Here is a 26587-nt window from a genome sequence, read left to right on the forward strand (position 1 = left end):
AAAGTGGTAACAACGGAACTATTCAAATCGAACTTCCCCTTTTAATTTTAGTTTGTGTTTTCACCTTAGCTAAAAATGACACAACAAGCATATTAACAATATAAACAGCACAGTGTCAAGCTGTGGTGATAAATGCGGTACTTCTCCGGTGCGATGTGTAACTCGTAACGTAACGTAATGAATTCAGTTCAATTTAATTCATTTTCATAGAGCTCTTCTTCTCACACACAGTGAGCGACACAACGAGCGCTGAAGAGATGTGCGATATTAGGACTTGATGGTATGGACAAAACTTTCCATACTGTACTGTTGTAGTAATATCAGGAAGTTTGCGAAGGGAAAAGGGGCTCTTTGGCAGTTTAGGGACCCCGGTCCTTATGGGTTTCGATTTCTACTGCGCACCCCCTCCGCCGCGCGCGCTCCCGTGCGGCGCGTCCCCGTGTGGCGCGTCCCCGAAGGTCGCACCGCCGCGCACTGTTTGCTCCGACTTCGAGAGGTGAGTCTTCCAGTTGCTCTCTCTGCCTTCATCTTTAGTATTTTTTGGCGAAATGCGTGGATTTAAAATTTAGCTCCGGGTCACACATCAGTTCAGGGGACATCGGCACAATTTGAGGCGCAAAAAAATTTGATTTTTTTATGCAAAAGTTTAGAAAAGTTTGAAAACTTAAAGTTTGTGCAGTTTCAGTTTGATGAAGCTCCCAGTGCAGTGTGACATCATACAGTACTTTATGGGACAAGATCCTGCAGGTATTTTATCTTATTTGAAGGTGATACATGGATATTTTGTACATTTTTTTTTTAACCTTTTTCTGCTTACAATGTGGTGAAAATGAAATTCACTCTGACTTCTACCAGCCAGAGACTCCTTGTGCGGAAATACAAGAACCTCCCTATGATATGATGATGTACCAGGCTCATATAATTATAATATATTTCTGTTGAATCAAGAGTGGAACAATATTTCACGGGCACCTTGTTTTTTCAGCGCCTCTCTTCTTGATTCTCAATATAAAAAAAAAAAAAAGAAAAAAAAAGAAAAAACAGATTAAAGGTATTAAAAGTTGCTGTTTTAGTGCGCAGTTTTCCTGCAGGGTTAGAAGTACAACTTTCTTGTGCACAGAATATGTACATTAACTCAAAGCACTTTTTCTTTTGGGAGGGGGGAACTATACATTTACAGCTTTAAAAGTACACCCCACTTTAAAAAATGATCACTTTAGCTGCTGAGTTTTTAAAAGGTTATCATTTTTAACATGTAATACATGACACTTGCTTTATAATGCTGAAGGTGTGCAGTTCCTCTTGGGCTCGTGAAGTCAATCTGATCTTCTTGTTCAGGCGTGTGTAACCTGGGAGACGGAGAATACGTTCACACAATCGACAATTGTTCACACAATTCGACAATCTGACACATCTTAAATATAAATAAAGGCACTGATTTCCAGAGTGACTGATATGAAGCCATAACACCCAACTGTAAATGAACATTTTTGCATCCTTCTGCAGTTACCTGTGGAAGCTTCGTCATCTGGATTTTCATGCTTTTGCAGCGCAGCATTTACTAGGTTTAATACAATTTCAGGAAAAATTTCATTTAAAAAAAGTTCTTGAGCACTTGGGGGGGGGGATTCATGTGCCTTTCATTTTGCCTCCAGTTGATATATTTGTCTTCACTTGTGTAACTGTAGAAAGGTACTTTTGCTTTCTTTACTGTATGTGGCCATATTTCAGATAATAACCTCATACAGGAAGTGGTGAGTTATGAGAAATTTAGAGGCTTCCTAATACACGCAGAATAACTTTTAATCTTTTTAGTTATCCGTCGCCTGCCTTTAAAACTGGTGTTGATAGTATAAATAAGGAACATAATGTATAACATCTTCGATCAGGGGGGTGCGGTGGCGCTGTGGGTTTGGCTGGGGCCCGATGTGTGGCAGGTCTTGGGTTCGAGTCCTGCCTGCAGTGCTTTGTGATGGACTGGCATCCCATCCTGGGTGTGTCCCCTCTAGCCTTACCCCCTGTGTTGCCGGTTTAGGCTCCGATTTGCTGCGACCCCCCCCCTGCTTGGGACAAGTGATTGTAGGCTGCGTATGTGACATGTTCAATTAGAAGTTGCTGCGGCAGCATTTTTCCGTGTGCAGGAAGTAGGCCTTTCCGCACTCCTTTTATGGTATCGCTCTGAACACGGCCTGCAGGTGATCGTCCTCCTTCAAGAACTACTTCGAAAGGCCTGAAATTGGATGATTTTGACGAGATGCCGTTTGCCTGTCGGTTACACCGGGGTTTATCTCACCGCAGTTTTGAGGCTAACTTTTCCCCAGCAAAATACGGGAAAGAGTTTAAAAGGGAGCAAATTGCACGTAATGAAATATTGATTTTGCTATATTATTAATGAGAATACATTATTCATGAGAATAATGAATAACATTATAGGGTTGTAACAGTAATGCTTATTAGCATTAGGTAGCGGTTGGATTTTATTGAGGCAAGAACGTTCTTGGTCAGCAGTGGAGAAATTAGTTCTGAGGGTAAGGCATGTTCAGTAGGTGTGCTGTAGAGAATGCAAAAGCGGTAAGGGTAAAAAAAAAAAAATAAAAATCTTCCGAAGGGTCCAAGAGGTGTGAGAATTGCCGTATACGGAAAGGTGGCTCGCATGGTTCGAGAACAACAGCTCTTGCAAAACATCGGCAGCAGCGGTTTCCATACCCTTTACACAGGATGTGAGAAACAACTGCATTGCTCTGTGTGTGTGTGTGTGTGTGTGTGTGTGTGTGTGTGTGCTCATGCCTTTAAAATCATCGTAAATATGATAAGTTATCCAAAAGACAAGCCCTGATATGAGATGCAGCCTGTGCGAATTCACTTTGCGTGGCTTAGTTTAGCGACTGTTACCACAGTTTGCAAAGAGGCCCAGTGAAGCTGCTGACTTGCGCTGCATTTTCCCAGGATGCATTGCATTTCCCGTTTGCAGCGCTGACCTTGTTGCTCCGCCGTCCCCGAAGCACATCGCAAGCGCTGTTTTCAGAAGCGCGGTGATCAAAGCTGTCCGGTGGGCGCTTGGCATCCGATGCTTGGCGAGTCCTACCCCTTAGCAGCACACGCCGTGCGACTCCCGGCATCCCTTTGATACCTCTGAGAACAAGCTCTTGCGTCCACGTGTGCTTCGCGTTCCAAAAACGCACGATGTAAAAAATACGTCCGGGGGATGGCTCATGAACCGCGTGGTTCGCGTTAAAATACGTTAGCGCTCTTCCTCTGCAAGCACCGGTGTGCAACCGCGTCTCGGGATGGCGTCGGCGCGGCGGGCCCGCGATGTTCGGCGAAACGGGGAAGCTAGAAAATAGGATGTTTCGGCCTTTACCCTCGCTTCGTGGAGAGACAACAAAGACAGTGGAAAAAAAGGAAAGTGAAAACAGCCCAGATCAGCAGACCGAAAACTCAATATAGCTTGAAATATTTAGACGGCAGCAGACGACTAAGTGACCGATGAGCATCGACGACGGGCGGCCTAGCGTGCCGCGAACGAAAGGCGCGTAAATCTCTTTTGTGTCTGCGTTCAGGGGAAAGTACATTTATTGTACGAGGCCAGTGGCTTTCTCTATATTTATTCTCACAGCGGTTCCGCCGTGCTGTCGGACGGCGCGGATTTAAATCGCGCCTTGATTTTGTTGCGTTTGTCCAGGTGCGCGCTGCCTTAAGCTCGTGCGCACGGACAGACCTCCGTTGCGTTCGAGGCGTGTCGGGAGCCGTTGGTATAGATGTCAGGGTGGCGAAAGGAGGAAGCAACATTTATGAGCGGTGCAGCTTTGGAACGGGGTCGCGAGGTATCGACGGGAGCGACTTTCCCGTCGCCACGGGACGCGTTTGACTCCGCGTGCAGGTCGTCGAGCCGACTTCCCGAAAGAGGAACGGGGATAGGGAAGTGAAACTGGAGGAACACAAGGCGACATTGATTTCATGCTTCTGCAGTGCTGTGCCGGTGCTGTAAAGTTACATTTTTTTCCCACCAAAGGCCTTTCAGAAGCAGACACGCTCCATGCCACTTCGATAATCGAGTTAACGGCCCATCTGACGCCAGTGGCCTTGGGCGAGTTCCGGTGAGTTCCGCCCTATGAAAATCTTCCTGCCATATCTGGCGGCACTTCCTGTAGGTTGCGGTGGCGTTTCGGCTCCGACGTGGCCCGCCACCCTGTTTTTCGCTAAGCTCCGCGGTTAAATTTGGGGACCCGATCTGTGCGCATCCTGTCAGCTGACTCCTTCGCCTTCCGTGGACTTGCTTTGTCTCAAACCAGTTTGTGAAATGATTTAATAAATAGAACTTAATTGCGTGTAAATGATATTTTTGAGCCTGCACAGCAGTTAGCGGAGTGTTTAGATACGTCACGTAACAGTAAAAATTAACCGATAGAGTAAAAATTACCATGTTGTGTAAAGTTGTTGATAACTGTATATTTATTGGTGTACAAACATAACATTGGGGTGGAAAATAAATAAATTAATAATAATAAAGAATTGACTGGCAACAAAACTCTTTTGACTGTATATGATCTTGCAGAGTTGTGTATTGAGAGCAATACTTGTACTTTATGTGTGAATGCTTTAAATTTTAACCCATTATGTTTAGCGTGGCTGTCTTAACGGTATGTCCTTCGTACAAATGACAAGTGTTTTACGGGGTTTGTTCCGCCAACCTGACTTCTGCTGCTTTTGTAGCCATCCGGTAAAAGTACGTGGTCGCTTTTCCCGGATCTCGTTTGGCGCGTTTCTTCAGTAAGACGCGGCTCTGATTGGGCTGGTCGAGAAATGCTGCACGTTAGGGAATGTTCTAGAAAAATACACGGAACGCCTTCCCTCGCACAAGAGAAACGTGCCCTGAAGTGGATGTTGTTTCAGGCTCGATAGACATTATTTTCAGCGCAGTGGCGCTCTTCGCACGTTCCTTTGTGAAATTCTCTGTTCCCTTTACAACGACAACGAAGTGCAGCTTTAAACCGCACGCTTAAAATCATACACGGCTTTAGAATGAGACAAACGCAGTGATTTCGGCCCAGTTTTAGCCCTCGGTGCTCACAGATTACAGCCGAAGGTTGTCTGGTGCCCTACTAATTAAGGGGAAATATTATTGAAATTATTATCTAGATAATTAAAAAATAAGCGCTAATCTTTCCCTTGGCGACAAACTTGGAGTCGTGGTCGAGGGAAGTCGTAAAGTCTGATGAACAACCCGAATCGGCTGCGCAAAAAAAAGTGCGCGCGCAAATATGTGTTGCCTCTTGCTTGCACGCCTTGCCGTCATACGGTATATCCACTTAATATATTAGTCAAATATGTCTGTTTTCCTATTGCTGACCTCACATGCGGCCGTCTGTGTGTTGTAACTGTTGGTGGAAACGAACCGCGTGTCCGGCCGCAGAGGGGCGCGCATCCAGGTGAGAGTCGGAGGCTCAGGTGCAGGAGATGTCCGTTGCTATGGAGATTTGCATGCGGGACCACGTTTGCATGAGGAGCTGCGCGGGGCTGCCGATGATGTCATGCTCACTCACTTGTGCACGGTTACAGCCACCAGCATCTCCCTCCCGCACCCACCCACGCTCCCCCAGACCCCCAGACTCTAATCTGCACATATAAGTGTCTGTTGGCGTTTCCCAGCTGACCTTTCTTCGCACCTTCCTCAACCGTAGAAACGGCGCGGGGTGGGTGGTGAGGGTGGCTTCCGTGCTTGATGAAGAGTGCAAGATGCTATTAAGTGATGCACAAGGGGAGGTCATTCTGCGCTGGTTCTCTGTTTGACCTTCGGAGAATGAAATAAAAATGCAGTATGGGGTGCGAAATCCAGCGCTTGAGATGAGTTTGAGCTACGCGCACAACACGTTTTCGAGTCACGGGTGACAACGAGCCCATCGACGAGCCCTTTTCCCCTTTGGGCAAAAGTCAATACGTAAGTTACGGGCAATTGGGCCCCGGCGCGTGGACGTGGGGGGACTTGAGGCGCGAGGCGGACGGGCGCGTACAGCGAATGTGGAATCGAAGCACGTTGCAGCGAGCTCTTCGCTTCCTGCCTCAACTGCGAGTGCGAGTGAGACACGATAGCCCATAGGGGGCTGCTGAAGGCTTCCTTCAGGGATGGGTGGGGTGGCGGTAGGGGGAGAGAGACACAATGGGGGGGGGGGGGGGGTGCTCAGATTGGTAGGCCCCTCACATGCACCTCAACACGGGAGAACCCCTTTGTGACAAATCTGTAGGCGGGGCAGGGCTGTAGCGTGACTGATCCCATCTGCAGTAGGACGGGAAGATCCTTTTTATATTCTGGAGCACGCTGCTGTGGGCGCTGCTGGAGAGAGCGAGCGAGTAAGAGAGCGAGAGAGAGAGAGAGAGAGAGAGAAGGGGGGGGGCGGGTGGATGAGAGAGACGAGAGGTAGAAAGAAAAGGATGAGATCATCGCAGTCTCCCAGCTAATGAGTGATGGGACTGCGCTTGGCTGAGGTGGGGGTTTGGGGGGGGTGGAGGGTAGAGGGGTGTGTGTGCGTGCGCAAGCGTGTGCGTGGAATCGATAGCGTCTGCAGACAGTGACCCTGCTCTCGCATCACGGCCCGACCGCTGCCGAAGGAGCCCGGCTATCCCCCGCCGCGGTACGGATCGCCGGTCCAGCTGGGTCGCAGCCCTCTGCTCTGCTGCGCCGGTGCCGGCCCTTCCCCCCACGGCTTCGCCTCGGCGCTGCTTCGGAGGCAGGAGCCGTGGGACGCCCCCGATTCACATCCCATTTACATTACTAGCTCTCGCTTCTGCGGCCGCCGGGAAGCCTTCGCCTCCACGCGTTTGCGCCGAAACCGCGAACCCGTCCGGACGCAGACCCGGCACGATGTTAGGCTTGGACGTGTGCGAGCTGGGCGGCCAGCTTCTCGAGCTGCTCTGGTTGACAGTGTGCTACCGAGGTGAGGAATCCACATTTATCGCTGCTTGGGAGGGGGGGGGGGGGGTTTAACCAGCTGCATGGGGGCAAATCTGATTTTGATGCTTTCGTACATTTTTATTTGCATATGTCTGTATACCCTATTTCTAAAGCCCCGCGGTGACACTACAGCACATGCTTAACGGAACGCATGTGATCTTACTACAGTTTTTCTACGTATGACATGAGGCTTTGCTTGGACTAATGAGACATTTACAGCCTGAACACCCTGCGGTGGTCGAGCGGGTCGACGGGCTGCGATCCAACGTCCCTGTTGCGCTCCGCATCCTCTCTCCTGCCTCATTCCGATCTGCCGGTGCACCCGCATCTGCTGCGGGGTAGGCGTGGAGGCAAAAGGAGATGCAAGGAGATGAGCCGATGCTCCTTCTGCTCCTCACTGATGAGTGACGCTGTCAAATCGAGGGCAGGCACTTTTGGGGAAATCCTGGTGCAAACTGCCAGGGGTCTTAACCCTGCGATTGCTGAACAGGGATGGATTTTCTCTACTCGTTTGATCACTTCCTGACAGTCGAGCTTATTCATTTTTCCATGCCTTCCCTTATGTTTTGTAACATTGGCATGTTGCTCTGGCTCAGATCGTTTGCTGGGCAACAGAACGAATGGATGAGGACTGGAATGATAGGGTGTGTAAGGTTTGTTAGGACCTCAGGGTGCTGCTGGAGTGCAAGTACTGATGAGCCAAGGCAGTTACTTCCCAAATATAAATCATATATTGGTGGTTTCCTCACATGAAACTGCAGGCACGCGAAAGATGAATGCATGGCTGATGATTGAGTCAGCGGGTGATGGCGTGTGCTAGGCTCTGAAAACATGTACATCGGCAGCGTATCCACGGTTACACCTTCAAAGTGAAAACCCATGCTCTTGTGCAGTGTATCTGCTGTAACTCCAGAAGTGATGCCTGTTCCCATAGGCACTCATTTTTAAAAAAAAAAAAAAATATTTAGGCATCGTGCTCCAAGAGTATAGTGCTCCAGGTAAGATGCAATGCATCATGGGAAGGCATCTTCCCTGGAGCAGTGCCGTCTGAGCCATCGCAAGTGCAGATGTGTTTTGCTGGCAAGAGGGTGAGGGAACCCAAAAGTTACAGCATGTCTTTTATGCAGTTTCAGTAGAGATTTTTGGCACAACACCGTAGAGCCCTTTATTTCCTAAAGTAATTGTGCTGCAGTTGGCAGGGCTGTGGCACGAACAGACCTTTCTCTTGACGGTCCAAAGGACCGATGAAACAAGAGCGGTTCTGAATAATTCTGCCGATTCTCAAGTCCCCGCTACAGTCTGGGACTTTTGCCGTGCTTTGATATGTTAAGTGAGCAGCTTGAACTGGGGGCTTGTGCCGACCACATTTTCCATTCTGACTGACGGTGCGCAGCAACCGGCCGCACGCAACATTCACAATAGATAAAAAGGTTGAATTCCCTGTGGAGCTCAGTTTGTTGAATCATAAATTTATGTATGTACACACACACACACACACACACACACACACTGTCTGAAACTTCTTGTCCCGAGTGGGGTCACGGCGAACCAGAGCCTAACCCGGCAACACAGGGCGTAAGGCTGGAGGGAGAAGGGACACACCCAGGACGGGACGCCAGTCCGCCGCAAGGCACCCCAAGCGGGACTCGAACCCCAGACCCACCGGAGAGCAGAGCCCCATAAATAATGTACTTTGAGGAGTTTTGTTTACTGCTGTCTTTTTTAATCTAAATGAATAATTTTCCCTCGTGGCCTTAAGTCCTGGGAGACGCCGTCCCTTCACCTTTACCATGGCGGCACTTGACCGAGGGCTTTCGGAACGTCATTACCGGAGGTTTAAGTTGTGTGTGCCTCCCAGAGGAGGTGGGCTGCTTTGTATTCCGTATAGATAAATCATATAAATCACCAAGCCATAAAGCAAAGGAGGTTAGCGGGAGGAGGCCCTCCCGGCAACCGATTCCAGATCAGTTTCATTATCTAGCCACCACTGGCCGTAAAAACCTCTGAAAATGGTTACGCTGAACCTCGTTTCCTTTTAGAAGGGCAGTGTCTTTGCTTTGAGGTACCTAGACCTTACACTGAATTTGACATTCATTTTTTTTTTTTGCCAAGTGCTTTTTTTCCAAAGCGAGCACCAACTCAGAGTGTGCAAAGGTGCTTCAACGACACATGAAGAGCTTTAGAAACAGACCCGGGATTATGAACACACAGCTTGTGCGTCTCATGCCACCGTGTTGCTGGTTCATATCCCTCAAGTAGCTGCCTATAGAAGTGAGATTCAACAAGCAAATACATAGTCATAATCATAGCAGGTGGTGTTATACTCATTTATGTAACTATCAGGAGAGAAGTGGCTCTGAAAGACACGTTTGAGACCTTTATTGAATGATGGGAGGGATTTTGCAGCTCTGAGGGGCAGAGGGAGTTTGTTCCACCACGTCAAATTTGCAACTTCGTGCGGCTGGAGTTTAATTATACTGAAGTCATTCCCGTCAAGTCACTTGTGAGTGATCTGCTTGGAACTTGAATTCCAGTTCCTTAACTACTGTACCACCCCGCTGCTTAAGAATGCGAGAGACCAGAGACAGGCGAGCCGAATTCCACCCCACAAGTCGGCCCTTTCGTTAACGAACCGGGACGATTATAGCCCACTTTGGAGTGGCCAAGCGCTAATGGCAAGCATAACCCTTGTAAGAAAGTCTCCTAGCAGGAATGATAATTAATATGACAATTGAGAAGTAATTACTTTTTCATAATGTAAATTCAAGGCAACTGTTGCAGCTGCTCGTCTCCACCAATGAGCTAGGTACTGAAGATAACCTGCATAAACCTGAAACTTATTTGGCATTGTGGGGGGGGGGGAAATCCTTGCACAAAAGGAGCAGCAAGTTGATGTTCTGGAGAAGAGCTTTGCTCCCGTAAACCCCTCCCGACAAGGAGCATCAATTCTTCAGTCAATGCTTCGTTTAATGAGTACAACCCTTTGTGCGAAGGTGCGAGCAGAAGAGTTCGTGTCGATCAGCTTTGCATCCTCCCTTATGATTAAGGTAGACGCGCTTCTGGCCTGGCAGTTTGCCGTCACAGAGCAGGTTATTATTATCATCACTGATATTGCTGTTAATATTCGTCTGTTTTGCCAGTGCAGTTTGGATATTCAGATGTATTGTTTCTCTAAGGTACAAGAAAAGGGCCCTAGTTGCGATGTAAAGGGACAACCTCAACTAATACTTTCCTAGCAATGAAAATCTCCGGCGCCGCAGCCCGACTCTCACCTGGATGCGTGGTTCTTTCCATTTGTGGATCGTCTCCATCAGTTACTGCCTATAGATCGAAGTGTCCTAACCGTCAGGATCGGTTCTATGTCAAGACCTGGTTTGGCGACAGCACATCGTGACGCCGCTGCACCGCTCTGCTTCCCTAAAGCGGTGCTCGTGCACCAGGGAAACGCTTTCGGTCCGATCGTTTTCGCAAAACTTGAAACGAGCCTCACGTTTCCTCTTTTTCCGAAGCCTCAGCTGCAACGCTACGAGGTCTTCTTTCTTCCCCAGCCACGCGCTTCATAATTCCGAATTCGCCATTCGGGATGCTTGTTTAGCTATAACTGGCCGTTCCTTCTCCGATGCTGCAGTGCAGCCTTGCCGATTAATTTTGGGAATAACGTGCCCACTGCCGCTGAGTGAGTGGACGGGGGCGATGTGGATGAGATGACAGCGTGCCGCATTATAGACCTGTTATTGCTTTAGTCACCGCATAAGTGCACGGCTGAAATTCACACCAATCGTGGTCCGCATGGATCGGTTCCCGTTTTAAAGGATATTTACTGTATTATTCTATGAACCCAGAAGTTGTGCTGTCGTTGGCTTCATCGTCTTGCTCTGTGTGCTTAATCAAAGAATCCCCGTCCCCGTTTGGCCCGTGTTTTTGCGTGCGGTCCGGCGGCCCCCTGGGAGGTGATGCCATCGGCCCCCCCCCAGGAGGAGGCCGGGCGGCGTGGGTTGTCCGCATGGTCCAGTCTGCGATTAGGGATGGAAACACCGATGTACTTCGTGAGGCGAATGATTCACGAAGAGGCCCCCTGCCCAGCCGCTGCTTCGGCAGTCATAAATATTTCATATCCCAGGTGTAAATATTTTGATAAAAGATTTTTGAGTCATTCAATACTTGCAATTTTTAAAAATAGTTAGTTCAGCTGGAAGAAGGGTTCTGGTTATTTCAATTTTAGATGGACTCTTTTAAGTCTTCTTTTTTTTTTTGTTTTTTTGTTTTTTCCCTTGTACTCCCCCCCCCCCATCGGACATTTCCATAAACCCCGTTCTGTAGCTGGATCGAAAGCGTCGATATTAAAACCGGTTTAAACGTTACGGTGCGAAGACAAGAGAAAGAACAGTAATCCCTTTCATTTGAGAGCCGTCATGACGCCTCGCTAGCTTGTCTAAAAGGCCGCGCCTGGCAGATGGCCACGTGAAAAGTGACATGCAATGAATATGAGTCTGTGAAGCAATAAGTGGAACCGATGTCTGAAGTCTGATGGGTGTTTTTTTTTTTTTTTTTTTTTTAACCGAGGTTTCGGTCCTAAATGGCGGGACTGAATGCAAAGCCTCCAGATTCCTCGCGCATGTCATGCATCTGACCTTTTGGGGAAATCGCGAAAACGAGGTCAATGATCGCATTAAATGGGCTTTTATAAGCCTTTATCGACTTCCAGATGTAGGATCCATTATGGATTTGGCTTTGTATTTCGGTGGCCGAGTCCCACGGCGATAAGCGAGATCCTTCCGCTAAGGGAGACGAATGTCGCTGCAGCCATGTTCCGCCTGGCCGTGAAGGGCATGCCGTAAATAAGGTTAGCGTTGCAAAAGGGTCGCGTGTCACCCGGCCGCAGCGATATCTTGTCTCTGCTCCCCTCCAGGCGATTGACCGCTCAAGTGGGTCCTGGGTGCGGTAACGAGCAACGTCTCCCGAGTGCAGCACCGTTGCTTGCTTATTTAATTAATTGGACAAATTAATTGTTCCTGTTCTGCCCGGAAGCCTCGGCACAACATCTCAGAAAGGGCCGTCGGAACGACTGCGGACCGGTTCGCGCGATGGTACGCAGATGTTGGCCGGCACTGCCAGAAATGGCTCCGTGGTTCACGGTATATCAAAACTGATGGCGGCCGGGATTGCGCAAGTAATTGCTGTTGTGTTTGGCTGCCCGGTGGGTTTGAAGCACTAACTGCAGAGGAAATGGCATCGCTCGGGATGTCTTGTACCGAGCCGTCTCGTTTTAATTTCTTCACGAGCCTGTAGATGAAGCTCCAGTCATATCCTGTGTGAAGTGAGGTTGGAGGACAGGCAAAGCGTTTCGTTTTTGCCCTTTACTGACAGCTCAGCTCTATGAGCTGCATTGACACATTTCACCAGTTCTTTTTTTTTTTTTTTGTTATTTCATTTCTTTTGAGTTTATTATTATATAGTGGTTCATCCGATGATTTTATCTAAAGCAGCTTAGATGATAGCGTGCACTTGTCCTCTAGTGCCACCCACGCAAAACCCAGCATTAATTTTTTGTTTGGTTATGCTCAGGAAAAGCACATTTTACCTGCTGCATCAAATTTTGCAACTGTCCAATTTTGGAACATGCTGCAATGACAAAAATAAGTAAATATCTAGGTTTTTAATATCCTTGTAAATTGTAATCGAAGCGAGGCATCCAGAGCATTATGTGTAAAGAACACCTCCAAAAAGGCACCAGAAAAAAAGATATCACCCAAAATAGTAGTGTATTGGATCTATTTTGCTTTATTTTTGAGAAATTTGGCACTCTTTAACAGGAAAACGGTTTCAAAACAAGAACGCAGATGATGCAGTTAGTGATGTCACACGGGATCTTTATAATTTTGATAATCGTTCTGCGTCGATTTATTGTCCGTCAGACAGAAATATGAGGAGTTATACCTGTCCAGCTAGGGACATTTAAACAAATTAACTATTTTAGACAAGAAGACAACTGTTAATGTCAGGCTGTGCCAGTTATTCATATGGACATTTAATCGGATGTTGAGATCGAGTCCCCCGCTCGAGGGATGAAGGGGCGAACGAGCTGCCTGCTCACATTGCGTTGTGTCGTCATCTCAGACATCATGGCTGACAAAGAGGCTCAGAAGCACGTGGGGGCTGAAGAAGATGATGATGAGACCGACCTGAACTACCAGCCACCAGCGCAGAAGTCCCTGCAGGAGATACAAGACCTGGACAAGGATGATGAGAGCCTGAACAAGTACAAGCAGGCCCTTCTGGGCTGTGCACCTGTGGTCAACGGTGAGTTTGTGCATCGTTTTATGTATCACTTCAGCAGTTCTCCTTCATTGATGTTTTCCTATGTATTTTAAGTCTTAAGTCCTTTCAACACCATGTATACATCTGAGTGAACTGCAGAAATGATTTGGGCTCAGTGTCTTTTTCCAGCATACAGCAGGACAAACCATTCCTGGGCCTTGAACCTGCAGCCTTACGGTGTCAAGCCCTGTTCCTTAACCACAGAGTCATTTACATTTGCGTTTTATTTATGTAGCAGACACTTTTCTCCAAAGGGACTTCCAACAAACTCTATGTAGTGTTCCCAGCCCACACACCTTATTCACCATGGTCACTTAACACTGGTAGATACACTACTTACACTGGGTCACTCATCCATACATCAGTGGAACACACTCTCTCTGTCACTCACATACTATAGGGGAACCTGAACAGCATGTCTTTGCACTGTGGGAGGAGACCAGAGCACCCGGAGGAAATCCACACAGACACGGGGAGAACATGGAGACTCCGCACAGACCGAGCAGGGATTGAACTCATGTCCTCTCGCACCACCCAGGCACTGTGAGATACAAGAGAGACAGCAGCGCTACTCGCTGTGCTACCGTCCCGCCCGCTTGGCATATTATAATTGTTCCTCTTCATTGGCTCAGAGCGCAAGAAATGATCATGAGTTCTCAGCTGTAATTATACAAGCACTTGTAAAGTGAAAATGTAGTTAAAGAATCAGAGAAACAGGGCATGGTTCATTTGCCTCATTACCATTAGAAATTGGGTATGTCTTTATTAATCCTTTATGGCAGCCGTGACAGATGAGACTGGCATCTTGAGATCTCTTGCTGCTTTTAAAGGATCAGTTTCCGCTGTCTGCGTGAATTGCTCCCCTTGACCAATTTCTGACCTCGTGTGGGGCTTCACCTAACGTGTTTCCCCTAAGCAACGCAGCCCTCATCCCAGAACTCAAAAGCAAAGTGAAATGAGCTCAAGCTGCCATTTGAGCCAAGGAGCATGACCAGGGATCGACGAATCACGTACCACAGGTCAGTTCAGAAGAACACCGCACCATGAAGGAAACTTAAATTGCCATTCTTGCTTCCTGTGGAATTGCCACTGAAGTCGCTCCATCATCGTGTCCCATAACACAAGAAATTTGAACAGGAAATCTGAATAAGGTCTTTTGCGCAAGCTATTGAAATGGTCCCTTTGATAGGTTTCAGACCGAAAGTGCTGCGGGGCAATTTTAAGATGCAAGTGTAGCGTTAAAGTGTGGCGGACCACAGTGCGCTGCAGCGATATGGCTGTGTTTTATACAGGGTTGCTTGAAAGTGCGGATGAAGCACTTAAGTAGCGGGAATGGCTATTGCGATAATGAATCTGATTAATCTCCCCCCCCGGAACGGCCCAGAAAGTCAGCTGTGTTTTCAATTTTATGGACCCTCCGTGTCAGTTTTGATAGCATTTTTTTTTTTTGATGACGCCTACCTTGACGTGACCGCTTCCAGTGCGATCTTCCAACACCGTGCTGTGCGAAAACCGTACCGGCTACAAGACAACGAGGAATCTGCGTGGTGTTCACTTTGGAATGGAATTCAGCTTGTCCTGCCTGCCGAACAAGTCATCACATGCGCCACTTTACATGCAGAATGCGCAATAACACCGATTCTTATCTGGAAAGGCTTAGCGAGGCGTGCTGAAACTCTGGGGACGGCATCGTTTTAGATGTCCGTTAAACAGTCGTGCATAAATAAAAAGAAAAAACCTAGCAGCTGGATGTTCCACATACAAATACAGACTATTTGTGGGGGAAAAGAGTCGATCGAGACCTCGGTCTCGGTGACATCAACGGGAAGTCGGTCGTTCCTCTTTTACCTCGTGGGGGTAAATGGAGGAATGACAGGTTTTGCTTGACCGAATTGCTCTGAATCTCGCAATTAATGTGCAAGGCTACGCGGGTTCTCGTTCGGATTTGTGCGGGTGAGTCGACAGCAACTGAATGGTTGTGATCGATAGGTAGTGGAGGGAAGGCTTCCCTGACCGATGGCTCGTGGCCCAGCACGTCCCGACTTGCCCCAGACAAATGTACCTTTCCTGCAGCTGCCGGCACTGTTTCCAACTTCCGGCGTTTCCTGCCCGAAAGATCCTCGGGATGGTCGCATGACACCGTGGCCCTTGCATCACTGCCCTACCGTTTACCCTCTTGATGGGTTCGCCACGTGTTGGGGCCCCGGAATATCACGTGCGCGTTCAAACAGGTTTTTCATTTACAGGGAGTACTCAAGTTACAACATATGTGACTTACAACCACCCAGACTTGTGACAGCCATCCCATTAACCTTATTATATTGTTTTCAAGTCCCCGTGTTTGGTTGTACCATCTAATGGCTACTGCTCCACCTGTTGCACGTTATTATCGTCTGGCTACACAGCTGTATTTATTTTTTAGGTCCCAGTCGGTGTTTGGGTATCTAGCAGTATTGTATTCGCAGCACTCTTCACTTATGATTCCTTTCAAGTTACTTTTAATTTAAAATGGCTAGCACGTGAGAAAGCGACCGTTCCGGCGGTGCTGAAAAGAAAAAGACAAAAGACGGACTTAGAAATGAAGGCGAAGACAGTAGCGCGGCAAGGAAATGTAATACCCTGTTCTCTTATTATTCTGTTAGTGTTATTTTAACATGAATAATTTATGAGAATTGTCATATTTTACAGGGTAGCGTTCATGCATTTTAATCGCGCACGTGTCTTTATGGCTCACGTTGGAGGATTTAGAACAGAACCCTGTCGTATACCAGGCACCCCCTGTGTTCTGAGGATGGGACCACCAGCTGATTCCTCATTACCTTTGTTTCGCTGCAGATCCCACCATCCCCAACGTGCAGGTCACGCGGCTGACCCTTATATGTGACGCGGCACCTGGACCAATCACCATGGACCTCACAGGTGACCTCACCTTTTATTGCCCTCCTCGTAGCCTTTTCTCCCTGTTGTTCTAACCTTTGTTGCCCTTCCAACTACCACACCGCCTGTTTTTTTTTTTTTCTCTTTTTTTTTCTCTTCTCCCCACCCGGTAGTGTCTATCTTCCTAGCTCCCCAAGCCCTCTTTAATGGGGTCGTAACACTTGGATTCGAAAAGGGCAGAAAAGATTAATGACTTTCCCCAAGCCACGTTGGCTGTCATGAGCAGAACGAGCGGGCCGCATACTAACAGAAAGTACTCTCGAATGACCGCTCTGAGGCCTGAATGGAGCCCATAGTAAAAGGCAGGCATTCTTTCCCTTTTCACAGGGAATGCGTATTTGTTTTTTGCTCAGCTGTGCTGCCAGGGGCCGCCCCGTTCGCCCGGCGACTGCGACCCGCACACCCGTGTCACATCCTAATGAGTCCGCCCGTGCATCAATAGGGATGATGTCATCCTCTCCGAGGACTTAGAGGACCAGCGAACACGAAGATATGGAGACAGATATTTGGGACAAACGCTCTGCTTTGTCGCTTTTCACCCAGGCAGAAGCTGAGGATGGTTCAGGAGTTACCATTTTATCTTTCAAAATTCTCATTCCTTCCTAAACATTCGAGATACGCGCAACATAGAATTCTTGTTTCCACGCAGTACCCAGTTTCATATTTTTTTTAATGTCACTGCAGCAGTTTGGTTTCAATATTGCTCCCAAGGGTTAAACAGCACAACCACACCTCTCATCTGCACCAGCAGCAAACTGCTGCCTTCTGCTCCTGGGGCAAAGATTCTTCAGGCTCTCTTTATTGTCTGCGAGGCAAGCGGCAACACGTGGAACACGTGGAAATCCGACACGGTGCGATCGGCGCGTTTGTCTAAAAATGTCGACTGTACTCTGAGACAAGCGCATTTGCAAGCGGATGTGTCAGATTCAGCCCTTTTGAGGGTATGATCCGTTTCTCCATTTGACCGAACACAAAACCGTGAGGGACTCGCTGTTTGAGCCGTCAGCTTCCGCAGGAATTGCGCACGACCGACTCCTGTAGCGTGTTGGCCGCTGGCGCTAAATGTCAAATCCTGGTATTGCCTGGGCAGGGCAACACGAAGCAAGATGGAAGTTTGCACAACCGCTGAAAATCGCGTACATTTCTGAACCGGTTCAAAGACTTCAGCTTAAAGGAAATTCAAACCGGGAACCTCTTTGCACGTGATCACCAGTGCACTCTGAATTTTGTGCTTTCGTCTTGTTGCAGACTACGCCGCTCTCAGATACCCAGTGTTACAACTGGGTTTTAACTGAAGGACTTTTAAATGACCAGCGTTAAGTGCTTTCTGTCCGTGTCAATTAGTCATAGAGTAAATGTCTTATTGGAGGTTACAAGTACTGATGCAAAGTTTATGAACCACCAGCACGTTGCCCAAAGACAAGGTTTATTCCAGGCCTCTCTAGCTTACATATGAAAAAATTATATCTTAAATTATCTCAAGTTAGGTCCTGCATCTAAATGCATGTGGTATGAAATGCATTCGGTTCTACTCTGAACTCAAGATTTTCATATATCCCGTGTAATTTTTAGGTACAAATTCTGTCTTCTTTAACTCGTCAACTTAAAATGATCTCATTAGATTTAGGAAACAAGGGTGTGATATATGTCTGTCTTTTTTTACATAAAGACTATATTGAACGTTAGTGTTTTGCAAAGTCAAGACAAGCAGTTGTGTTGGGAACAGTTGTGTTGGACTAAAATGCTTTTTCAGTTCAAGACTTTGTTATTTAATGTTATGACTTTGGTACTACAACTCTTTTTTTTTTTTTTTCCTTTTTAATAAGAATTCTGTTAGAATTTATTTTTAGGTTCTGAAATCTTCAGAAATGATTTGATGCATTAAAATTGTCTACTGGGTCTCTTGCCCGGTCTGGGTTCAAGTTATGGTAGTCTGTGGATTTGCTAATTTTTTTTAGCGCTGGGTAATGTGTGCAAGACACTGACCACACAATGCTGAATCCAAACAATGTTTTCCATTCTTGAAGATCTTTGATCTGAGGAGCTCCTTCTCTCTTCTTGGAACATCTTTGCCCTTGTGCATTATTAGTTCAATTCCATTATAAATGGTGCCCTAAGTGACAGTGGGTCTTTCCGTTAAGTGAAGCGATGCTCTTCTTCCTTCTTGCAGATATATAGTTCTACTCTGTGGTTTAGGGACGGATTTACCAGCAGTGACTGCAGGCTAGCGACTCTACAGTACATGGCAGTGCCTGTTAACATGAAATCTGGCACCATACTTTCTTAAAGCCACAAGATAATCCCAGGATTATCTTTTAATGCCAGTTACAACAGATTCCAAGCATAGGAGATACTGCTTTTAAGGCGTACTGCAAGTGAGACGGGGTCACACATGTTCTCAAATCCAAGACTCAAGGCTTTTCATAAACTCAGCATCTATGACCCATGACCAAACCAACAGTACAGGTCATTTGCTGATCCTCAAATCTAAAATGCGCTACACCACAGTTGTTTCTTGCATAACACTTCTTCCCCATCGACTTCAGCTTTCAAGCCATTTTACGTTTTCATGTGCATTTGAAATTGAAAGATAAGTTGGAAATCTTACATTTTTTTATTTTGAAGTTACTTAATATTAAGGAAGCTTTTATTGAAAAATTGAAGATCTGCCTTATATATTAAACAAACATTATATGTTTGCTTTTCATCTAAGCAGAAAATATGCATATTTGTTCTCTTAAACTTCAGTGTTAAGTCTTAAGCTTTCAGTTGCTAAGGCATTAATTTGTAGTGTTTTCATGTACATCATAATGTTCACACACGTGTTATAAATATTTATAAATTTACAACTTGTTTTCCCTTTTTTATGATCTGTATGTGTCTAAAATAAAAATGTTTTTTTCATATATAGACTAGCATTCAAAACTCTGGAATCACCCAGAAATGTTCATGTTTTTCATAGAAATTGATACCTTTATTTACCAAGGTAGTATTAAATTGATAAAAAATGATAGCCAATACATTGACAATATCATAACATTATTTTTATTTCATATAACTCTTCCATGCATCACACTTTACATTCATCAAAGAATCCTCTATTTTGTCGGTCAGTCAGTCAAAGACAGTACTCCGACTTCACGTTTCTTCACCAAATAGGTTTTGCATAACTTGGTCGTGTGCTTTGGATTGATGTCGTGCTGCATGATGAAATTTTCACCAATCAAACTGGCCACAGGGGATGATGGCATGATGCTGTGAAATAGTGGTAACCTTTCTGGTTCTTTATTCCTTCCACTCTGTGTAAATCTGCCACATTACCAGCATCAAAGCAACCCCATACCATCAGAATTCCTCTGCCATGCTTGACAGAAGGGATTAAGCACTCTTTCAGCATCATTTCATTTCATCCTATGTTTCACCTATGTTCTCCTCCTTGATCCAATCACCTCAGACTTAGACTCATCCATCCATAATACTATTTTCCAGTAATGATGTCTTGGTTATATTTCTAAGCAATTTAATGTTGCCTTGATAAAAGTATCAGTTCTTTAAAAACATGAATTTCTGGGTGATTCCAAACTTTTGAGTGTTAGTATCTACGTGTATATATGTGTCTGTGCATATATGCATGTGTACCATTTTAATTTATAGATATAAGTCTATGGGGCGCCAGGCTGAGTCTTTCCTTGGGGCACCAAAATCCCTGTCGATGGCCATGGGAATATTATGTGCCTTGACCAGAAACGGTCATTATGAGTCATTGCTTATTTTTCTGACATGACTTGTTGCACAGTGTGAGATAAATGCTCAACCATTCCTTATCCTACGAACGTTTGCCATGTTCACCTGACGTGCTCATGCACTGATTTACAGGAGGCTTAACCTCTCCAGATGAGCTGGCACTTCTCCTCCTGGTGGGCCATCTGCTGCATATTGGCAGAGTTCTCCAAATTCTTGACAGATCATCCTCTTGCTCATCTTTCCACTTTTTTATATGTGTTGGTGTGTGCGTGTGCAAGCTTTGGTCTCTGCCCCCAGCCGTTTTCAGGTGGTGTTCTGCAGTTAAATAAACACGTTCATGGCACCGCATCGGTGTTTGAACGCTGAGTCCACTTTCCTCCAACACAGAATTGCATTAGCAAAGGCAAACAGCAAAGCTCTGATCTCCCTTTGAAGTGGACCCCCTTCCCTGGAAGCGAGCTGCCTCGCGGGGGCGTGCAGAATGATCCGGAGACATCCCCAGAGAGGCTTAGCTGTGTGTGTGATCCGTGCTTGCTTCGTTCAAAGCAAAGCGCACACAAGTGCAGGGGTACCACCATGAAAAGGTTAACACGTTGTGCGCGCCATGGTACTGCAGCATCAGTTCTCCGACCCAGTTGGTCTCAGGTTCGCCCCATGTGCTGCACTCAGTTCACCACGAACCGTGTGACACAGCGTAAAAAAGGTTCTATTAGCAGATCTTTGTGGTTCCCATTATCAGCCCCCTCCGACTTCCTGTTTCTTCTGCCATTGGATCCTGTGACTAGTAGTTGTGAAACCATTTCCCTGTCTCTTTACTCTGTTTACAAGCTCTGCACACTTTCAGTCAAAGTCTCTTTCTGTTTCCTGATAAATGCTTTCTAACAATCAGCTAAAGCATGTGACAGTAAGTGGAAAAAGCATAATTTGAAATTTGATCTTAAAGAATCTGGGCTGTGCAGATTCAGAAGTGCATGTTCATTCTGCAGACGAACAAAGGGCGTTAAAACAATCCCGCAATGAAGCAGTTATTTCCTTAAACTTTCCGAGAAGCTCAGAATGATCTTGATATTTTTAGACGCTGATTTATTTATTTAATTTTTTATTTTTTACATGAATGTTATGCATATCATTGGCATTTCTAAACATGGATCACAACACATTTCACACAGTTTGAAAAACTAAGCAGATTTAACTAGAACATCTTGAATATTATAGTACACACACATTTTGACATTTACTCATTTCGCTGATGCTTTCCTCCAGCTTACAATGTTAATGTACCTACAATTATTTACCAATTTATGCAGGAAAAATTCAGGGTAAGTTCCGTGATTAAGGGTACTCTAACAGGAGGTGGGGTTTAAACTTGCAACTTCTTGGTCGAAAGTGTGCGACTCTAATTGATGTGGCTCTTGCAATGTTAGTAATATAAATGTTGGAAGATGTGCTTGCGTTTAGGTAATGTATTTCTAATTACAAACGTAATGAAAAAGTTGCCCTTTTGCCAATATTCTGTTAATTGCTTGTTTCAGCTAACTTTTAATCATTTGCAACAATGTATTGTAATAAAAAAATCTGTACAAATCAATGTAATTTGGGTGAACAAAGTGTACTTTTAAACCTCAAGGTAGTGGAGCATACATCAAATCCTCAAACATTCACACCAAGACAATGGCACATTCCCACAGAAAGTTTGGTGCTCTGGGTTTATAGTGTCTCTGCTTCGCATTTTGCAGAAAGCCTTGAGGCTCTCAAGAAGAAAGTCTTTGTCCTGAAGGAAGGGGTGGACTACCGGGTAAAGATACACTTCAAGGTGAGCAGACGAGGTACCAGGAACTGTGTCCCCGAAAAAGATTAGTCCGCATCCAGTCTCAGAAAGATGTGATTGTTTGTTAGTCAATTATTCCTATTTATTGCAGGACATTTGTTGCTACTGTTATGTAGAGCTGACTGATTTATTATGACCAGGTTGGGTGAGCAGCCACTGGTACTCAAAGACTCACAGGTTTATTTTTCTCCCTTCCTTTGCAGTTGGGAGTTTTTTGTTTTCCTCTCTTCAGCTGTCAGCTGGTTTACCCTAATAGTTAACCATAACTGTTTATGCTTGTCATACCCTGTAACACCAGATAATTCCCTGTAACTGTGTTCAGCATTCTATGTTTCTCTGGTGAGAAGAGTGCTGCATAGAGAAAAGCTCAAGTGAAGTGAACTGATTTTTCTGGAGCGCATTAAATTCAAAGGAAAACCGGGGTGTTTTTCTTTGGCGCTTTTGAAGTTTTGGAGTGGATGACTGGCATGTTATCCCCCGACTGCAGGAAAAGGGGTCTTGTGGAAACTTTATGGGGGAAAAGACACGAACAATGATGAGCCGAAAAGTTAATGTCATTTACCAGGCATCGTTTGGCTAAACTAACCATTGGTGGCTTAGGGTACTATGTGGGCGAATTTTCCCATTCACAAGATTGACAGTAGAATAACAAGTGGCATTCTATTCCTGCCAGTTGCCAAATCCAGAGGGTCCCACACTGGGTTTAGGCCAAGGAGCAGGAGATTTAGAGAAGACATTTCCTTAAGCCAACATTGGCGCTCTGTTCCTTCCCCAGCTTCAGTAAATTAGGAAGAATGAGGATATGTTAATGAAAAACAGGGCACCTGGTATGACGTATTGACTGGTGCAGTCTAGCGCTTCAATGCTGAAAGATTGTTTCTGTGATATTTGCCACTGAGAATCAGCTCGGAGGGTTTGCGATTGAATTTACAGCAAATGCTTATGCAAAGCCCTTGGAAACAGACGAAGGTGTGAATGACTGTGTATTTTGTCAGTTAGGAGCTGGAGATCAGTTGGAGGGAAAACATCTGAAATCTTCCAAGTGGCTGTATGTCTGAGTGGAGGCATTTAATACTGACTGATGGAACCTAGACACAGTTTCCTGTCCCACGTGCCGTGTCCCAAAGGCCAGTGCGGTTACATGTGTATCTAAACACATAATGGTTTTCCCAAGCTGCTAACAGCCATTCGCTAAAAATAACTTAAAGGAAAATATGCATTCCTAATGGACCTTGGAGTACTGGAAATTTGAGACTTCGGACAGTCGTGACCAAATAACTGTAAACATTGTAAAACCACATTACAGCAAGAGCAGGAGTAGATTTTCACATCTTCCCCCTGGTTTTTCTCCTGGTTGACAAGAATGTGCAGTTGTAGAAATGAGATGTAAATTTGTAACTAATAAATACGGTTTGCTTGGAGGAATGAACAAAAATATGAAATGAATATATGTATCATGGTGTGTGAGGGCATCTCAAAGGGTGTGTTTCAACGTGTGTGAGGAAAATAATAAAGAGCAACAGAGCTAAGAGGACATCTGGTGGTGGTTTGCTGCTATGCAACCCCCCCCCCCCCACACCAACCATAAGTCACACAGTTGATAAACCTGATCCTACGAAATTTTATTTCTCCCTTTTCATGTGGTTAAAACAGGTCAACCGGGACATTGTGTCTGGACTGAAGTATGTGCATCAGACTTATAGGAAAGGCCTAAAAGGTGAGGCGAACCCATCCGACGCCGGAACACGCTGCACTTCTGGAGGATCTGCCTGCATGAGTTCAGCAGGGACAGAGTGATCATTTGTAATTCATTCCAGTGTCCGTAATTTCAGAAGACGAATCGATACGCCATTAGATGTGACCTCCTTTATGATGATGATATGCAGTAAAGTACGCAGAGGTCATTGGCAACAACATATGGATGCTGGTCCTTTTATGCTCGTCCATTTTCATCCTTTTTTTCATGCACTGTTTTATACATTTCACATATTTGTTTTTTAATTCACTTTTAGTTTTTAATTTCCATTCACTGATTGCATAAAGGGGGGTGCGGTGGCGCAGTGGGTTGGACCACGGTCCTGCTGCCCGGTGGGTCTGGGGTTCGAGTCCCGCTTGGGGTGCCTTGCGACGGACTGGCGTCCCGTCCTGGGTGTGTCCCCTCCCCCTCCGGCCTTACGCCCTGTGTTGCCGGGTTAGGCTCCGGTTCCCCGTGACCCCGTCAGGGACAAGCGGTTCTGAAAATGTGTGTGTGTGTGTGTGTGTGTGATTGCATAAACACAACAAAATGAAAAGTGCCATGTATTGTATGTCATGTGAACTGGTGCTTTTTTTCTTCAAATGTTGTCTGCTTCTGGTCAGCGCAAAGGCTCATGGGAGCTCACCTGTCTGTTGTCTCATGCAGTGGACAAGGCCGTGTACATGGTGGGCAGCTACGGGCCACGGGCGGAGGAGCACGAGTTCCTGACTCCTGTGGAGGAGGCTCCCAAAGGCATGATAGCACGAGCCACCTATGTCATCAAGTCCCTCTTTACAGACGATGACAAGACTAAGCACCTGTACTGGGAGTGGAACCTGCAGATCAAGAAGGACTGGGACTCCACGGAGTAGGGGGAGGCAGGGATCCACGCGGCCCACCCGCGAGGTCGCATGCGTGTGAAAGCTGTCCAGACAGGCAGTCAGGCTACTGTTGACTCTGGGAGGAAGGCAGGATACAGCTTATACAGGAATAAAAATCACAAACAGCGGAGCACTTACCTGACTTACCTTCAGGTGGGAGCGGGGTGGGGGGAGCTGAAACAAATCCAGCAGAGAGAACAGAAATTAGATTTTGCTAAAGGACTTTCTTGCACGTACGTCCTCAGGTCGGTTCGTGTTTTCAATCCTTGCTGTAACTCTTACTATACAAACATGTTTAGTGTGTATTTTCTCACTGCTGCGTAAGTCCATTTCCAGGCATGCTTGAATGTAGGCAGACCAAGTGGCCAATGTTCTTGTATATATTCACTGTATGAATATGAATTTGTGAAATCTCTGTTTGGCATAGGTGAGGATCAGGCCCCTGCTCACAATGCAATGTATAAGTGAAAGTAAGTGTGTACAAATACACCCCCTTTTGTTTCCATGGTGTCCCCAAGTGTCATAAACTGCTGAACCAGAAGGTTCTAGAAATGACACATCCCTTGTCTGATTTTCTGTTTCTGCAGCTTTCATCCACATGCTTTTTTGCCTGTGAGATTTAATCTGTAATTTGAGTAATGGATTGCCGTTTTCAGAAAATAAAAATCATTTAAAAAAAGTCATATGAAGAGAAGTGATATGTAAGAAATAAAATGCACCACAACCAATCTACTTTGTCTTTGAATGTCTATGTCGACATTGTTTATGCGCACCGTTGAAGGTTTAATTTGCTTGATCTCTGCTAATTGACTGACAGATTGCAAGGATTTTTAAACGAGCTGTTTTCGGAAAAAAAATGGTTAATAATCAGTTATAACTATGACAGGCTGCATTTTGGATGGCATTTGGTGTTACATGTCAGATTTTGCAAACATGGTCAACAGGTATCAGAGTGGTCAGTAATGTGTTTTGTTTGAGACAAATAAAAGAATGCTATTAAGAAATGTACTGTATTGTATGCATGTCATATTTTATGTTATATTAGCAAGCTCTGCACTCTTTCTAGTGACATCAATAGGACACAACTTCAACTTATTTCCTTTGGATGTGGCTGCACAAAACTGCATAAGGTCAAAAAAATATTTTTTTTAAGTACTGGATATGTTTTGAGGGTCCCATTCAGATAACTGTAGTGTACTGGTGTTCCATAATTGTTTGGAAAGTATAACAAAAGAAAAAGGTGTGTTGTAGCAATTTTACAGGAATTCCTTTTCTGAGATATATTTTGAAAAGCTCGTTATTGTTGATGTCGATATACATCCAAATTCCATTTTATTAAACCATTCCATTAGTCCTGGTGATGTTGTGTAGTGTGTTGCATGAACCGTGACGACTTCCTTCCAAAATTTTTTCTACCGTAATTATGGGTGAAATATTTAAAAACAGCACAAGGAGACTGTGATTCCTCAGTCCTGTCAAGTGTTTATTTTTATGTAGCATATTATAAATATGCTTTCTCTTGTGCTGGAATATGTTCTGCACAGATACTGTGGTAAATAAATACTGTGTCCTTGAACTTTAGTGTGAAACTTTTCCAAGCATCTTGTATCTTTTAATAAAGCTTCAATTAAACAACCCTCTTTATAAATCTTAAGCTCCAATGCTGTTATTTTATTATTTGCAATGCGAACATCAATTATATATAAATACTGGCAGGGGCCCGTACAGCAAAAAACCCTTACAACAACCCAACAGCATTGCTCTTAACAGGGTGAAAGACATAGGCAGTGATCCTGTGAACTGTACTTTTTTATTTCATAAACACCGGTGAGGCAAACTGAGGAATTTTCCCATTAAAATGTTAAAAGGTGCACTAGACATTGAGAAACTCTGCAAAAGGCACACGAAGATGAAAAGACAAAATACATTAAAAGATCGATCAGAGACCATATTTTTGTGCGGAAACCAATTATTTCTTTTCCATGAGAAATAACTTTATTGTGATCTCCTAACAACAGGAATTTGCCTAAAGAAGTGATTTCAAGGAACAAATACACTATGCTATGTGAGGGACCTGTGCACTTGAGCTGTTCCATTAAAATACTTTCTTAATGGATGGATAACAGATCATTTCTGTGCATCACTAGCAGTGGAGGGCTTCAAGTTGCAAAAAATATATATATATATTTAATTTA

The 26587-nt window shown here is 45.3% G+C and overlaps 1 protein-coding gene across 3 annotated transcripts; it reads left to right on the forward strand.

Moving 5' to 3' along the window:
* The first annotated feature begins 124 nt into the window (after positions 1 to 124).
* arhgdig (Rho GDP dissociation inhibitor (GDI) gamma) lies at positions 125 to 26027 on the forward strand. Of its 3 annotated transcripts, none has more exons than XM_018757144.2 (6): positions 125 to 496; positions 13067 to 13249; positions 16103 to 16186; positions 21685 to 21761; positions 23430 to 23493; positions 24178 to 26027. In XM_018757144.2, exons 2-6 carry the CDS (start codon positions 13072 to 13074, stop codon positions 24381 to 24383), a joined length of 609 nt encoding a protein of 202 aa, XP_018612660.1. In that variant the 5' UTR covers positions 125 to 496; positions 13067 to 13071; the 3' UTR covers positions 24384 to 26027. The 3 variants fall into 3 exon arrangements, with proteins under 3 accessions (XP_018612660.1, XP_018612661.1, XP_029110077.1); XM_018757145.2 differs by lacking the exon at positions 125 to 496 and adding an exon at positions 3785 to 4097; XM_029254244.1 differs by lacking the exon at positions 125 to 496 and adding an exon at positions 6413 to 6932.
* The last annotated feature ends 560 nt before the right edge of the window (positions 26028 to 26587 follow it).

This window comes from Scleropages formosus, chromosome 8 (assembly GCF_900964775.1).
Source record: "Scleropages formosus chromosome 8, fSclFor1.1, whole genome shotgun sequence".
In the NCBI taxonomy this organism is placed as follows: domain Eukaryota; kingdom Metazoa; phylum Chordata; class Actinopteri; order Osteoglossiformes; family Osteoglossidae; genus Scleropages; species Scleropages formosus.